This window comes from Suricata suricatta, chromosome 3 (genome assembly GCF_006229205.1).
Source record: "Suricata suricatta isolate VVHF042 chromosome 3, meerkat_22Aug2017_6uvM2_HiC, whole genome shotgun sequence".
NCBI classification, from domain to species: Eukaryota; Metazoa; Chordata; class Mammalia; order Carnivora; family Herpestidae; genus Suricata; species Suricata suricatta.
Genome location: NC_043702.1, coordinates 143,695,926 through 143,712,692, shown reverse-complemented (window position 1 = coordinate 143,712,692; position 16,767 = coordinate 143,695,926). Strand labels below are relative to the sequence as shown.

The 16,767-nt window shown below is 37.7% G+C and overlaps 1 protein-coding gene across 1 annotated transcript in view; it reads left to right on the top strand.

The window, feature by feature from the left end:
- The window catches only part of ASPM (abnormal spindle microtubule assembly), a 51,292-nt gene that overhangs the window by 22,685 nt on the left and 11,840 nt on the right, over positions 1-16,767 (top strand). The window contains exons 17-20 of the mRNA XM_029935399.1: positions 3,605-3,799; positions 5,860-10,614; positions 14,134-14,300; positions 15,744-15,840. Of these exons, the coding sequence (XP_029791259.1) occupies positions 3,605-3,799; positions 5,860-10,614; positions 14,134-14,300; positions 15,744-15,840 (5,214 nt within the window). The remainder of the gene's footprint in view (positions 1-3,604; positions 3,800-5,859; positions 10,615-14,133; positions 14,301-15,743; positions 15,841-16,767) is intronic.

The window sequence follows — 16,767 nt, the reverse complement described above, 5'->3', positions numbered from 1 at the left end:
TTTCTTAGCTCTTTACTGGTGAGATCTCTTTTCCTGATTTATTTCTTTGCTCTAAGTAGTCGAAATTTCCCTATTTTTTAGAGACCATGGCTTCTCTCCTTTCTCCAGGTGGCCGTCCTCCCTCTCTTAGACAGTTCTGCTGTCACCCAGTTATATGTTTTCATTTGCTCTTTGGAACATTAAGCAGTAGGTTCCCTGTATATTCTCATAGAAACTTCTAATAAACCTATAATAATAAACCTATAAATAATACCTTGAGATAGCTCATTTTTCAGGTGTTATATTTTACTTTCATGTCATTGTCCATATCAGTCATCCCTTGAAAATAGAATGGCTCAAGTTCTTGCCGTGACCAGTGAAATTTGACTAATGGCCCAATTACCAAATAAATGAAAGGATTATCCAAGGGTCCCCTCACCCATTCTTCCTTTTAGTTCTTCCTGTCAAAGGGTAGGCACCCCCTGCAAAGCAAAGTAAATCCCTGTATTTGGCCCCTAATCAAGGTAAAATAAAATAAGCCTGTAACAGGTTGGCTTAGCAACAGCACAGAATTTTAAATGATGAAACACAGTCTGATTTAGAAAAGAATCAGTGGCTGCCAGCATTGGACCTTTCACCATCAGTTTATATAAGTTTTCAAATAGTTGCTAGTTTCATAATATGTTCACCTCCTTGAATTTGTCTCCTTTCCGTCTGTAGCTTCCCGAATGTCATAAAATTGTTCCATTTTCATTTGCTTGAAATTGACGTCGTCTGCAAACAGATTAGTGTCCACTTACCCCTTACCCTACTGTATCTAAGAGGCCCGTTGCTCTTATAACTTTTGACTCAAATGCAACTTTGACTCCCATTTTTTTAAGCTAATAGGAAATCCTTTTTTTAACCCAGTTTTTTAAAATTGTGGCAAAGAACACATATCATAAAATTTGCTATCTTTTTTTCAGTGTAGAGGTCAGTAGTGTTAAATGTGTTTATGTTACTGTGAAACAGAGCTCCAGAATTTTGTTAACTTGTAAAACTGGAATTGTATTCGTTAAGTAACTCCTCATTTCCCCCTCCCCCTAGCCCTGGAAATCATTTCTATGAAGGTGACTGTTTTAGATTCCTCATCTATGTGAAGTCATGCAATATTTGTCTCTTGTGTGTCGATGATTTCACGTAGCATGTGTCCTCAAGGTTCATCATGCTGTAGCATGTGGAAGACTTTCCTTCGTTTTAAAGGCTGCGTGGTATTCCAGTGTGTGTATATGCCACATCTGATTGATCCATCCATCTTTCACTGGGCATCTGGGTTATTCCCACCTGTGGGTTCTTGTGAATAATGCCTCTGAATGTGTATTATCTCTTTGAGACCATGCTTTCAGTTTTTTGGAATATATATCCAGAAGGGGGATTGCTGGATCATATGGCAGTTTTAATCTTCTAATTTTTTTGAAGAACCTGCCATACTGTTTCATCGCACTTTACAATCCCACCAGTAGTGCATGGGATTCCAACTTTTCCATACCCTGCAAGTACTCATTAATAGTATGGAGATATTTCATTGTGGTTTTGGTTTACGTTTCTCTGATGGTTGGCGTTGTTGAGCATCTTTTCATTTGTGTCTTGGCCATTTGTATGTCATCTTTGAAGAAATGTCTATTCCTCTGCCCATTTTTAAATCAGGCTATTGGATATTGCTATTGCTGAGTTATAGAAGTTCTTTATATATTCTACGTACAAGTACCTTATTAGATATGTGATTTGCAAATATTTTTTTTCTCATTCTGTAGATGGAGTTTTCTCTCTGTTGATTGTGTTTTTTGTGGAAAATATATATATTTTTTAAGTTTGATGTAACTCCATTTGTCTACTCTGTTTTTATTGCCTATGCTTTTGGTGTCATCCTATAAATCCTTGCTAAATCCAATGGTATGAAATTTTTCTCTGTTTCTTATAGGTAGTTTTAAAGTTTTGGGTCCTACATTTAGGACTTTAATACATTTGGAGTTAATTTATATGGATGAGAAAAGGGTCTAACTCCTTTCTTTTGTATGTGGGTATCTAGTTTTTCCAGCATTATTTATTAATAATGCTTTTCCCATAGATAGTTCTTGGTACCCTTGTCAAGGATCATTTATCCACATCTACACAGGTGTATTTGTGGGCTCTCTATTCTATGCCGTTGGTCGGTGTGCCTGTTTTTCTGCTAGTACCACACTGTTTGATTAGTGTAGCTTTGAAATATGTTTTGAAATTGTGGCGAGGGGATGCTTTTAATTTGGATATCTGTAGCCCTAAAGGCCATATGCTTCCCAGGGGAACTGACAGTGATGTTAGATGGCTTACTCAGTTTGTTGCACATAATTCCTCAGCCCAATTTTAGAATTGTCTAGTCTTTTCCCACTCAGAAATGATCTAATATATGACTCTCACTGTTACTTAGTATTTGTTTCAGTCCATTAACTACATTTTTCCTGTTTTAGAGTGGCAGTTTGATTTTTTCCATCGTTGAGGGTGTTCCCATACTGTGCAGTTTCCACTCAACAACTGATTATGATTAATTAATAATAAGAATCTATAGCTAATGTCTGTGTAGAGCCCTTTGGTGGTGAGCTGTCCCCGACGGCTACATAAAGGTTATCACACAGGCTACAAATTGTTCTTGCCACCAGAGGGAATAACTTGCATTCTAGTTTCCAGTTCAGGTAACTGAAATAATAAATCTAGCCTTGAAGAGTTTGTCAAAATGATTGCCTCGTTCAAATCCTGGTTATCTTACCACTGGACTGACATTCTACTCGAACTCTCTGTCTGTTTCCTCATAGTCATAAAATTAGTACCTGTTCATCTGTTCTAACAGTGGTGTGAGATTTAGATAAATCATTCATGAAGTGTTAGAATGGTGCTGGTGCCTATTAGGTATTTAGCCTATGTTGTTTTTCTTAGTAATGCATCGTTGGAAGTAACGATCCAGAGATGTGTAGGGTACTAGCCTGCAGTGCTGCCGGGGCTGGTAGCTCCTCTTTGAGCACCAATGCTGGCGGCCAGTCCCGGTGCCACTTTTCATATCCAGTATTCGGATCTCTTGAGTGACTAGACCATAAAGCCATAATGTAGGCTGCGCTAAAAGTGGTATTTTTGCTGCTTCTCCCTTTTTGTTAATTCTTTTGTTCAAGTTGCAACAAAGCAATACTGTTTTGTATTGTAAGGCATTTTTTTTTAAATTTTAGGGTCTCTTTTTTTCTCCCTCCCCCATATAGTCCACCCCTTTTTAAAAAATCAAGTGTGAAGCCTCTGGGCCATAATCTGAGAAACATACCGTATTTAAATTGCCTTTACATTTCTTACTGAGGATCTATGATATATCAAACATGTCTGTGATCTTTATTTTAGGCTTATATTACAAGGAATTATTTGTTTCATCCTATAAATATATATGCAAATCCACCAATCATTCCCAGAATTATCTCTACTCCAAAGATGAGCATATCTTAAGCCTGGGAAATGTTTTATTTTCTGGATCAATTTGATTAATATCTAACAAATGATTTTCTTACAAATAATAGTTTAGGGCCTTAAGTAATTAAGTTTTTGACTCATTTGCTTGTTTTTTTGTTTTTAGGAGAGAGACAAAGCTGCAAGAATTATTCAATCAGCTGTAATCAGTTTTCTATCTAAACGACGATTGAAAAGGGAGGTTAATGCAGCACTGGCCATTCAGAAACATTGGCGAAGACTCTTAGCACAGAGAAAACTATTAATGTTAAAAAAAGAAAAACTAGAAAAAGTTCAAAATAAGTCAGCATCAGTTATTCAGGTATAGTATCTTGGTATTTTGAATTTAAAAAGTTTTAATGACATTTTTAAGGAAGAAAATAAAATAGAAAGCTTTAAAGTATCTTTTAGGTCTCATACTTAACTCTAACAAAGGTGTGCGCCTTCCTATTACCTACTACTATGACCAGCATAGGACTAAAGCAAATCAGAATGTCTCCTTCGCTCCTTTGCTCTGAGGGGCAAATAGTCTAATTCCTTACTTCTGTTTTATATGAGAAGTTTGCAGACTTCTCTGTGGAACATGCTTACCGACTGTACCATTTTACTTTCCATATCCACAAACTGTACCAAGCTTTTTTTTTTAACCCTAAGTAAGTCCTGGAAACTTCTTTTGGGATAAATGTGTGCATTTTCCTCTGTAGCCTACTTAGTTGGCATATAATGAAATATTACTTATAATCTATAGAATGCCTATGTTAGTTTCCTACTTAGAAAAAATTTTTAACATATCTACTTTACATAATAGACATATTCTTTATATTTTTGTGTTAGTTTTTGACATTAGATTCTGTTTTAATAACATCAGAGAGGTGTACTGTTTAAATTTACCCTATGTAAATATCATTGAAGCTTCACCCCATAATTTTATGTTTTATAAATTTGGAAATTTTTTTGTCTGGCTACTACTTTTGATAAGTGAAGGATTCTGATATAAGAAATTATCCTTTTTGAGCCCTTTTTTAATGTGAAATATTACCCATAGAAAATTGGACAAAACACAAATATAGAGCCTGATAGTTTTCCACAAAGTAAACACCCGCGTAGCCACCACCTAGGCCAAGAAGTGGAATATTGTCAGCTTCTCAGAAGCCATTTCTTAATCCATAAACCCCCTCACCCCAGGGAAAGTAACCATTATCCTAATGTATGCTAATCATGCCCTTTTTCTATACATCTTCTTTAAACACCATCATTTTGTCTTGCCTATTTTTTTTTAACCTGGATGGGTCCAAACAATGCAAATTCTTTTATTCTACATTATTAAATTTGTGAGATTCATTAGTGTTGAGTTTAACTGTGGTTTAACTTTCAGTCTGTAATATTCTGTAATTTACTTATAATGTTTTAATTATTTATGTGTCTCTTTATAGTAAGAGAAATAATGTGAACAGCACATTATTTCTCATCAGACTGAAGAGTAGGAACAAAACCACAATTTACACATAGTAATGGTATAAGACAGGATCTGTTGGGAAAATCTTCGAGCGTCCCTAACTCTCCTCACCCGTGGGTGGGTGTGCTTGAACCAAGCACAGGCGCAATGCTAGTGGAGATAGAGGTACCTGCCCCTAAAATATTTTACTTATATGTAAGGAAAATTCATCTGCAATAGGGAATTCTTCCCCAACTCTCGCCCTAACGAAGGAGTTAGGGGATGTGGGTGGTATGGGAAGGAAACAACCTTGGCTCTTCAAGAGATAAATGGTTTGGCACTTCTCAGATCTTTTCAGAATACTACTTTTTGACTGTGGGTCTATAATTCCTAAATTTGGGGAAAAGTAATTTTATTCCTAATGAGAAAAATGACTGAGAGTGATCTGGCTCACTTGTTTCTCAAATCCCTGTGTTTATACTTAATTAGACCTGCACAGGGTTCCTCACATAAACAGTTTCCAGTCATTACAGGATAGCTTAGCAGCCTTGATATTAACGAGAAATTACAAAATCCCAAGGTATATTTATAGGAAATTACTTAGAATCAATAAATAGCAGAATGTCACTGTAGTTTGACTGTTTTCTTATATGTTACTTTAATAGAACATAAACTTGCTTATATTTATTATGTTTCTGAAAAACAAATGCAGTATAAATACCATTAAATTGAGCTCATGATTTCTGAATTGGCTATGGCTGTGTCAATATAGAAACTACATTAACTAAAACAAACTACAAACAAGAGAGACAAGTAATTTCCAAAAATATATTGTTTTTTAATTTAACGTGTTTATTTTTAAGCAAAGTGTTAGGAAAAATACTTGCAGAGGTGTTAAGTATAGAAAGTTATGTCTGCTTTACTTTGTGTCCTTTCTTCCTTTTCAGAGGTATTGGAGAAGATACTCCACTAGAAGACAGTTTCTGAAATTGAAATATTATACAATCATCCTGCAGTCTAGGATAAGAATGATAATGGCAGTTACTTCTTACAAACGATGTCTTTGGGCTACAGTTACAATTCAGAGACGTTGGCGTGCTTATTTAAGAAGAAAACATGATCAACAGAGATATGAGATGCTAAAATCATCATCTCTTGTAATCCAAACTATGTTCAGAAAATGGAAGCAACATAAAAGGCGATTACAAATAATAGCTACAATAATATTGCAAAGAGCTTTTAGAGAATGGCATGTCAGGAAACGAGCTAAAGAAGAAAAATCTGCTGTTGTCATACAGTCATGGTATAGAATGCACAAAGAATTACGGAAGTATAGTCACCTTAGGTCTTGTGTTGTTATCATTCAGACAAGGTTTCGGTGCCTTCAAGCCCAAAAGTTATATAAAAGAAGAAGAGAGGCTGTACTAACTATCCAAAAGTATTACAAAGCATATCTGAAAGGAAAGACTGAGCGCACCAACTATTTGCAGAAACGGGCTGCAGCCATTCGACTCCAGGCTGCTTTCAGAGGGATGAAAGCTCGAAATTTACACAGACAAATTAGAGCCGCTCGTGTTTTTCAGTCATACTGGAGAATGAGACAAGACAGATTGCGATTTCTAAACCTTAAGAAAATTACTATCAAATTGCAGGCACAAGTAAGAAAACACCAACAATTACAGAAATATAAGAAGATGAGGAAAGCTGCCCTTGTAATTCAGATTCATCTTCAAGCTTACATTTTAGCCAAGAGAACGCTAACATCTTACCAGAAAACCCGTTCTGCTGTCATTGTTCTACAGTCTGCATACAGAGGGATGCAAGCCAGGAAAAAGTTTATTCACATCCTCACATCCATTGTAAAAATTCAGTCACATTTTAGAGCTTATATTTCCAGAAAAAAATTTCTGAGACTAAAATATGCTACAGTAAAGTTACAGTCAGTTGTCAAGATGAAACAGACTCGCCAACGGTACTTACATTTGAGAGCAGCCACGCTATTTATCCAGCAGTGGTACCGGTCCGTAAAAATGGCTACACTAAAGAGAGAGGAATACATCCAGATGCGGGAGTCTTGTATCAAACTGCAGGCTTTCGTGAGGGGTCACCTGGTTCGAAAGCAGGTGAGGTTACAAAGAAAAGCTGCTCTTTCACTACAATCTTATTTCAGGATGAGAAAGACGCGGCAGCACTACCTGGGAATTTATAAAGCGACTGTTGTCATTCAGAATCACTATCGTGCTTACAAAGCACAGGTCAGTCAGAGGAGGAACTTCTTGCAAGTCAAAAAGGCAGTTACTTGTTTGCAGGCCGCCTACAGAGGTTATACAGTGCGCCAGCTAATCAAACAACAATCTAAAGCTGCTCTTAAAATCCAAACTGCATTTAGAGGCTATAGTAAAAGGAAAAAATATCAGTATGTGCTTCAGTCTACTATCAAGATTCAGAGATGGTACAGGACACATAGGAATGTTCGTGATAGAAGAATGCAGCTTTTAAAGACAAAGGCAGCTGTGATTTCTCTCCAGTCTGCTTATCGTGGCTGGAAAGTTCGAAAGCAGATCAGAAGGGAACTTCAAGCTGCAGTGAGGATTCAGTCTGCGTTTAGAATGGCCAAAACCCGGAGACAGTTCAGATTGTTAAAAACAGCAGCGTTAGTCATCCAGCAACACCTGAGAGCGTGGACTGCAGGGAAGAAGCAACGGAGGGAATACGCTGACCTCCGGAATGCAGCACTGACGCTTCAGTCTACGTGGAAGGGGAGAACAGTGAGAAGGCAGATTCGAAAGCAGCACAAGTGTGCTGTCACCATACAGTCCTACTATAGAATGCATGTGCAACAAAAGAAGTGGGAAGTCATGAAAAAAGCTGCTCGTCTGATTCAAATGTATTACAGGGCTTACAGGATTGGAAGGAGACAGCGTCAGCTGTATTTGAAAACCAAAGCGGCCACAGTCATTTTACAGTCCGCTTACCGAAGTATGAGAGTAAGAAAAAAAATGAAGGAGTACAACAAAGCAGCAGTTGCTATACAGTCTACATACAGAGCTTACAAAGCCAAAAAAGACTATGCGGCCTACAGAGCATCTGCTGTTATAATTCAGAGGTGGTATCAGAATATTAAAATTGCAAACCATCAACGTAAGGAGTATCTCAATTTAAAGAAGACAGCAGTTAAGATTCAAGCTGTTTATAGAGGGGTTCGAGTAAGAAGACACATTCAACACATGCACACGGCAGCCACTTTCATTAAAGCCATGTTTAAAATGCATCAAGCAAAAATAAGATACCACAAAATGAGAAAAGCAGCTGTCCTCATTCAGGTAAGATACAGAGCATATTGTCAAGGTAAAATTCAGCGTGCAAAGTACTTGGCAATCTTGAAAGCTATCACTGTGCTTCAGGCAAGTTTTAGAGGAGGAAGAGTTAGACGAACTCTCAGAAGGATGCAGAACGCAGCAATACTCATTCAGTCCTATTACAGAAGATACAGACAGCAGACCTATTTTAATAAGTTAAAGAAAGTAACACAAGCAGTACAGCAGAGGTACCGGGCAGTGAAGGAAAGGAACGTACAATTTCAAAGGTATAACACACTAAGGCGTTCTGCCATATGCATTCAGGCTGGTTTTAGGGGGATGAAAGCTAGAAGACATTTAAAAACGAGGCATTTAGCTGCAACTCTAATTCAGAGGAGATTTAGAACTCTGAAGATGAGAAGAAGATTTCTATCTCTCAGGAAAACTGCTCTTTGGGTTCAGAGAAAATATCGTGCAACTGTTTGTGCAAAGCATTGCTTACAACACTTCCTACAGTTACAAAAGGCGGTCGTTACACTCCAGTCGTCATGCAGAGGATGGCTGGTAAGGAAGAAGATGCAGGAGATGCACAGAGCTGCCACAGTCATCCAAGCAGCTTTCAGAATGCACAGAGCACGTGTGAGATACCAGGCCGTGAGACACGCCTCAGTCATAGTCCAGCAGCGGTACCAAGCAAATAGGACCGCCAAACTGCAGAGACATCATTATCTCCAACAAAGACATTCTGCCCTGATCCTTCAGGCTGCATTTAGGGGTAGGAAAGCCAGAAGGCATTTGAAAAGGATGTGTTCCTCTGCAATCCTGATTCAGAGCAGGTTAAGAGGTTTGGTGATAAGGAGACAATTCATTTCCCTCAAAAAAGCTACTGTTTTTGTGCAGAGGAAATACCGGGCCACCATGTGTGCCAGGTATCACGTGCATCAATTCTTGAAAGTTCAAAAGGCAGTCATTACAATCCAGTCATCTTACCGAAGACTGATGGCACAGAAGAAGGTTCAGGCGATGCACAGGGCTGCAGTTCTCATCCAGGCCACTTACAGAATGCATAGGACCTATGTTGCCTTTCAGACTTGGAAACATGCCTCGATTATAATTCAGCAACGCTACCGAACATACAGAGCTGCACAACTGCAAAGACAAAATTATGTCCGACAAAGACATTCTGCTTTGGTCATTCAGGCTGCATATAAGGGCATGAAAGCAAGGCAGCTCTTAAGAGAAAAACACAGAGCTGCTATCATAATACAAAGCACATATCGAATGTATAGGCAGTATCATTTTTACCAAAAGGTTCAGTGGGCCACAGAAGTAATCCAGAAAAACTATAGAGCAAAGAAAAGGAAAGCACTTCAACATGATGCACTCAGGAAAGCAGCAGCCTGTGTTCAGGCAGATTTCCAGGACACCATCATAAGGAAACAGATTCAAGAGCAGCATCAGGCTGCCACTGTTCTTCAGAAGCATCTTAAGGCCTCCAAAGTCAGGAAGCGTTATCTCCACTTCAGAGCAACAGTAGTCTTTGTTCAGAAGAGGTACAGAGCACTAAGTGCAGTGCGTACCCGAGCGGTCATTTGTATACAGTCTTCCTATAGAGGGTTTAAGGTACGAAAGGAAATCCAACGTATGCACCTGGCAGCCTCCCTAATTCAGGCCCTCTACCGAATGCACAGGGCCAGACTTGATTATCAGGCAAAGAAAACTGCCGTTGTTCTTATACAGTGTCATTATAGGTCATATGTCAGGGGAAAAACGGAAAGAAACCATTTCTTAGTACTTCAGAAATCTGTGCGAATTATTCAAGCTGCTTTTAGAGGCATGAAAGTTAGACAGAAATGGAAAAACCTATCTGAGGCAAAGATGGCAGCCATTGATGGGCAGTCTGCATTCGGCTGTGACAGAACTGAAACTCCATGTGAAGCTGTTCAGAACTCAGCACTTACGATTCAGAAGTGGCATGGAGCTCCTCTGGTTGCTTGTTCACAGGAGGCAGAGTGTCATTCCCAGAGCAAGGCTGCAGTAACAATTCTAAAAGCTTTTCATGGAACAGCCACAGAAAAGTTGGAAACGCAGAAGCACGCTGCCCTCCGAATCCAGGCCTTCCTTCAGATGGCTGTGTGTCGGAGAAGGTTTCTCCACCAGAAGAGAGCTGCAGTAACTCTACAGCGGTACTTCAGGACGTGGCAAGCCAGACGGCAGTTTTTATTGTATAGGAAAGCAGCATCGGTTTTACAAAGTCACCACAGAGGCTTTTTGTCTGCGAAACCTCAGCAAGAAGTATATTTACACATTACAAGCAATGTTATCATTATTCAAGCTAGAACAAGAGGATTTATACAGAAACGAAAGTTTCAGAAAATTAAAAATAACACCATAAAAATTCAGGTACTTACACATTTAAATGTAATGCTTGCATTCTTTCCTTAATCAATATTTGGCAGATTTCTAAGATGAGTTTAAGCAGATCATAAAAATACTTAGTTTACGTGACCATTTCACTTATCTTCCAAAATGGAACGTTTTTGAGAGTGGGAAAAGAGGACTAATAATTCAACTAAGACACTGCAGAACTAGAATTCTTCTGGACACGATCACTCTATGCTTGATGCATGTCAGTAGGTGTTAATTTTGAGAAGATAGTTTGATTAATGGGGGCTATCTATTGAATACAATGATGTTTTAAATTTTTAACACTTATTCATTTTTGAGAGAGAGGCCGAGCATGAGTGGGGAAGGGGCAGAGAGTGGCAGACACAGAATCAGAAGCAGCCTCAAACTCACAGACCGAGATCATGACCTGGGCTGAAGTTGGATGCTTAACCGACTGAGCCACCCAGGCTCCCCTTGAATAAAAATTTTTAAGTGGGAAATTTAAGCTAAGGTAAAGCAATATTTGACAAAGTTTAGGCCAAATGGTATAACTTTATTCCTCTACCAATCTGGTAACGAGACCTACTTAAGCTAGATAGACCTGTGTAGTTTATTCAGAGCATTTAGCACTTCTGGTTTCCAAAGCAATTTTATATTATTCTTTTCATTATATTATTGTTACATAAAACATATATAATGTGTAAAAATGCATATTTTTATATATGTATGTGAGAATTGTAGAATATTCTCTCTCTTGAAATATGAAGGGACTGTGAAAGGTAATAACCTGCTAGTGTTACAGAGAGAGAGGCAGATCTGGGAATTGAATCTAGGTACTTTAGTAATTTCTTTTCTACCTGTTGAACCCTGGCTTTGAACCCTGATGTGATATGTTGGTACCTTGTTAGATTGCTGTTAAACTCAGAAGTACTGTTTTCATTCAGCAAATGTCCGGTGCTGGCAATGTGTTGAATGCTTTCGTGGGTGATTGGCACAGACAGTTAAGTAAGATATACTTAGTTGCTGTCCCCAAAGCACTTAACTGAGCAGGGAAGAGTATAAAACAAAATACGAAGTTTATGTTGCTGGGAACCTAAAGATGGGGCGTCTCAGCCAGTCCCAGTGGTCAGAAAAGGCTTCTCAGGGCAAGTGGCATTTAAGTTGAAAAGTTAGGCTTAAGAATGAATTGGAAAGTGCCCAATAAAATATAACCAAGGAACAGTCTAATTGTAGGAGAAAACAGGGAGTTCAAAAACTAGAGAGAAAGTGTGTGTAGTACAGTGAAATGAGTGATATGAGACCAGGTTGGCAATAGAAGGAGTGAGATTGTGGATAGCTTTGTAAGACATAGAAGTGTAGCCTTTTCCAACAGATTAAAAGAAGTTCTAGGGGCACCTGGGTGACTCAGTCGGTTGAACGTCCCACTTTGGCTCAGGTCATGATCTCATGGCTCGTGAATTCGAGCCCTGTGTCAGGCTCTGTGCTGACAGCTCAGGTCTTGGAGCCTGTTTCCAATTCTGTCTCCCTCTTTCTCTGCTCCTCCCCAACTCACGCTCTGTCTCTCAAAAATAATTACTAAAATCAATAAATAAAAGAAGTTCTAGAATTTAAAAAGAAGACCATAATCGTATTTTTATTTTTAAAATAATTGCTCCGGCAATAATGTAGAAGAGCGACTAGAAGGGGAGCAAGACTAGAAGCCGAGAGAGCAGCCAGGAGGCTCTTGGCAGGAGGTCAGGTGAAAGATAGTTTAGGAGTGGCAATGGGATTGCAAGGATTAGATTGAGTGGAGGGCTTGGTGCTTGCATTACATAGAGCGTAAATAAGCGTTCAAGCCATGCACTTGGCTTATGTAACTCAGCAGAGTTTACCATTTGCTGACATAGGAGCAGGGAGGAGCAGATTGGAAGATTGACGGGGAGTTCAGTTCGAGGACGTGATGAGGTTGAAGTATCTAGCAAGGCAGTTGGCTGTGTTTGGAGAGTAGTACAGATTTTGGAATTCGACTTCTACATCATTGGCATACATAGGATCATTGAAGTCATGGGAGTGATGGGATCATGTAGGAATAATGTAGAAAATGGTTAAAAGGAGGGCCTGTCTTGGACTCCAACACTGAAGAACGTCAACGTGTGAGAACATTGAGAGGAGAAGTCACCACACGGTAGTAAGAGGGAACAAGAAAACAAAGATTTGTGGTATCAAGAAACCGAGGATTGAGGGAAGAAGAAAAGAATGTTCAAATTCCAAATGCTACCAAGAAGTTAAGGGTTGAAATCTATTAACTGGATGCATTGGGGTTATAATTCAACTGAAATGACAAAAAAGCCAAAATAACAGTCTTAGGAAATTTTGACCATTTTTCTCATATATAATTACATTTAAAAATTATATTTTACACATCTAGTTTTTAACTTATACTCTGTGGTCTCAAACTTCAATGCACATTGAAAGTACTTGGAATTTTTAGAAATACTGAGGTCTGGCTCCCACTGTGAATACCAATATGTGGGTATTCAGGTTTGTTTACATAAAAGCCATATATAATATACTCTGAGTAAGTTAAAGACATTACAAGAGTAATTTTAACATTCATGTAATTCTTGCCTGTCGGCTGAATTTGGAGCTTGATCCCCATGTAAGTTGGGCTGCAGTATTTGTTGTAGGTGTTTGGCATCAGACTTGGGTTCAGATCTTGACTCTGTCACTTACTGGCTATGTGGTGTAACAAGTCTCTTCTTCAACATCAATTTTCATTTTGTCAAAGAGAGATCTTAATACTCATCTCATAAGATATTTGTAAAGAATAAATGAGTTACCTCTTCCACTTATTACCTACACATCAACAAGTTACTCTGTTTCTTTGGGCCTTGTTTACTCATCTCTAAATTAGATAATATTATCTTCCTATGCCTATAAGTATTTAACAGTGCTTAGTACAGTGCTAAGGGCTTAATAGGTTATAAGTGTCACTTAAACATGGAGTCATCTGCAGGGTTGCAGAAATTAGAAAAACTGATAGTCCTCTGACAGATAGTTGCTCTCAGGATTTTGCTGCAGCCTGGACACACACACACACACACAAATATATATGAGGAAGGTAGGGTGGGAAGTAGAAGAGATTCCTATTCCTTCCCAGGAAGGAGTCAGTGTTCCTTTCTTTTCTGTTCTTCCAAATGGATTGAGATAGAAAAGACAATGCACGCATCTGGCTTTTCAGATATTATACATATATTAAAATTTAGGAATATTTGTTAGGGTTAGATTAGGTTTAGCTGTCAGCCAGCCAGGGAATGTGTGATAAAGCATGTAGTTAGTAGGTGTTCACTGTGGTAAGCTGCACTGTTTCAGGGGCCTTATCTGTGTCAGAAATGAATGAGCCTAAAAGAAGAGTCACCATACGACTGTATTTCGGCAATTGATTTTTGTCTACTTAACCATGTTAGCTGTCTTTAATGGTGATTTTTTTTTTTAGTTGACCAAAAAAATATATACATCTCAATGCATATTTCTTATATTTATGTGTTTAAATAGGCTGCGTGGAGGAGGTATAAAGCCAGGAAGTATTTATGTAAAGTGAAAGCTGCTTGCAAGATTCAAGCCTGGTATAGGTCTTGGAAAGCACGTAAAGAATATCTAGCTATACTAAAAGCTGTTAAAGTCATTCAAGGTTGTTTCTATACCAAACTGGAGAGAACACGGTAATGTATCATAGATAGACGTTGGGGGAGGGAGTATGAGAGTATGTGTGTGGAGCAGCTAAGTCTTTATATATAAGAATAATACTGCTTATTGCTTTACCTTTTAAATACTTGCTATGCCTAAATTGTATGGTTTTTTTTTGTTGTTGTGTTATCTCCATTGATGAAACAAAATATATCTTTAAGACTCTTATTGTTTGAGATGGAGCCTTGATATAATTCAGCAAGAAATATTTACTTAAATTTGATTTGGGTACATTGGATGGAGGGATGGGAAGTGAATGAAAGTACCTACTAAAATCTTGGTTTCCTTATTAGTGTGTTGGTCCATTTTGTTTGTTGGTTTAGCTCCTGGCAAAATTTGTTTTCTCACTCCTTTTTCTTTTTTTACACTTTGTAGCCCCTCTACTATTTTACCTTCATGAAGACCTAATTACCGATTTGTTTTTGTTCATCGTATTTTCCTATTTCTAGTTCATCTCTTTGAAACACATTTTATGAAGCTCTTGTCAGATTATCTATATTATTTTATTTCATAGAGTAAGAAATTTTTCCTCAGTTACCAGAATTGATTAATTATTATATCAGTGATGGTTTTAAAGATTGTTTTAGGAGAACACGCTAATGTTATGAGAGTTCCTTGATAAATTCCATGGGAGGAAGTTCAGGGCTTACCGTATAAAGATATAGTTGCTGCTATGAGCTGTTAAGGATCAGTAGTATCTAAGTGTCCTGTACCAAAATGTTGAATTTTCTTCATTGGCACTCAGCTTTATTTTCTAAGAAATGTGGCAACATGATGTAAGTTGTTAAACCCATTCTCAATTTTTATGTGTTACTGCTGTGTTGACACCTAATGCTTAATCTCTGGCCCTTAGTTTTTAAGTTTTTCTCTAGTTCTCCTCACAGAACATTTCTTTTTAGATATTTGTATGATACCTGCCTGTCCTTTCACATGTGTGTCTGTTTCTCATCTGCCTGATGCTGTTCTCATCTCCCATGTTCTCTTTGTTGACCCTCTACTGTCTGCTCAGAGACTCACTTGCAATATGGACCCAGACTGTAGACTCTGCCATTGCTTCTGCTAGCATCCCCTTTATCTAGGCTTTGTGTGAATCTGGATAGTTGTTCTTTCTTTTCATCCTGTCTAAAGTTCTTTCTCATTATAGACAGTCAGATTCCTTGCTACTGGAACATTGCCAGTCACAAAACCTTGTTTTCATTGTGTGTGTGTGTGTGTGTGTGTGTGTGTGTGTGTGTGTGTGTGTATAGGATCCTGATTGCTAGAATTTAAGTATAAATTATTCTTTGCCACTTTCTTTTATTCTTTCATTGCCTTTCTTATATTTTCTTTCTCTAATATTAAGTAGTGGGGGGTGGCAATAAATACTTATTGAGTAAATTAAAGAAAATTTTAATTGCTTTCCAATAATTATTTTTTAGGTTTTTGAATATGAGAGCATCAACAATTATCATTCAGAGAAAATGGAGAGCTACACTTTCTGGAAGAATAGCTCATGAGCACTTCTTAATGATAAAAGTAGGTGCAGAAAGAAAAAAAACACTCATTTGCAAAGAACTGTTTTAGAAAAGAAAACACAAAGAATGGCTTTTTTGTTACATTTATTTTAAATATGTCAGTGCAGTCAATTAAAAGTTGTATTCACTCATAAAAATACTTTTTATGAAGATGTTTATTTGTATATTTATATTTACAAAATATTTATATATACAAAATATCCAAGTTTGAAGTAAATTTTAGAGTAAATAACTTATTTGGAAAGATATAGCATATTTTGTTTACTGTAAGTCAAAAGACTTAATAATACTTCTTTAAGCTACAATTGGTGATCTATCCAAAATACTTAACATCAGAGTTTTAGAATAGCTATAGTACCTATAGTTTACTAAAGAAGGCAAAATTAAAATTTTATTTGTAAATTTTAATACTATGTAATTTTCATGATTATTATATAGCTGTTATTAGCCCTGCTAGTGTATAGTTACTAATTTGACCCTCATAATAACCCTCTGAAGTAGTTACTATTAGTATACTTACTTTACAAATGAGAAAACTAAGGTCTAGAGAGGTAAAGTGACTTGCCCGAGGTCATCCCGCTAGTTGTTGGGGAAACTATGTTGTAAAACAAAAGTAGTCCCCATGTTAATTTATATACTTCTTCAGGTTTCTTAGAATTGGTTGTCAAGCTGTCACACAGTCGAGGAGTCTAAAATGTGCTTGTTCTGAGACGTAGTCTGGGTCTTAAAGCAGCAGGCGGCTGCCCGGATAGTTGTTTCTAATGCCCGCTCTGCTCTCTATATGGCTAGCGCTTTTATTAAGTGTGTTTGTCCTTTGGTAATATTAGTCCTTTCCTCCCTCACGATGAGGAGTATCAAGAAAATGAGAGGGAAAAGAGCACCCGGTGTCTATTGACCTTGGCTTGCACCTTCATAAATACTTAGTTTC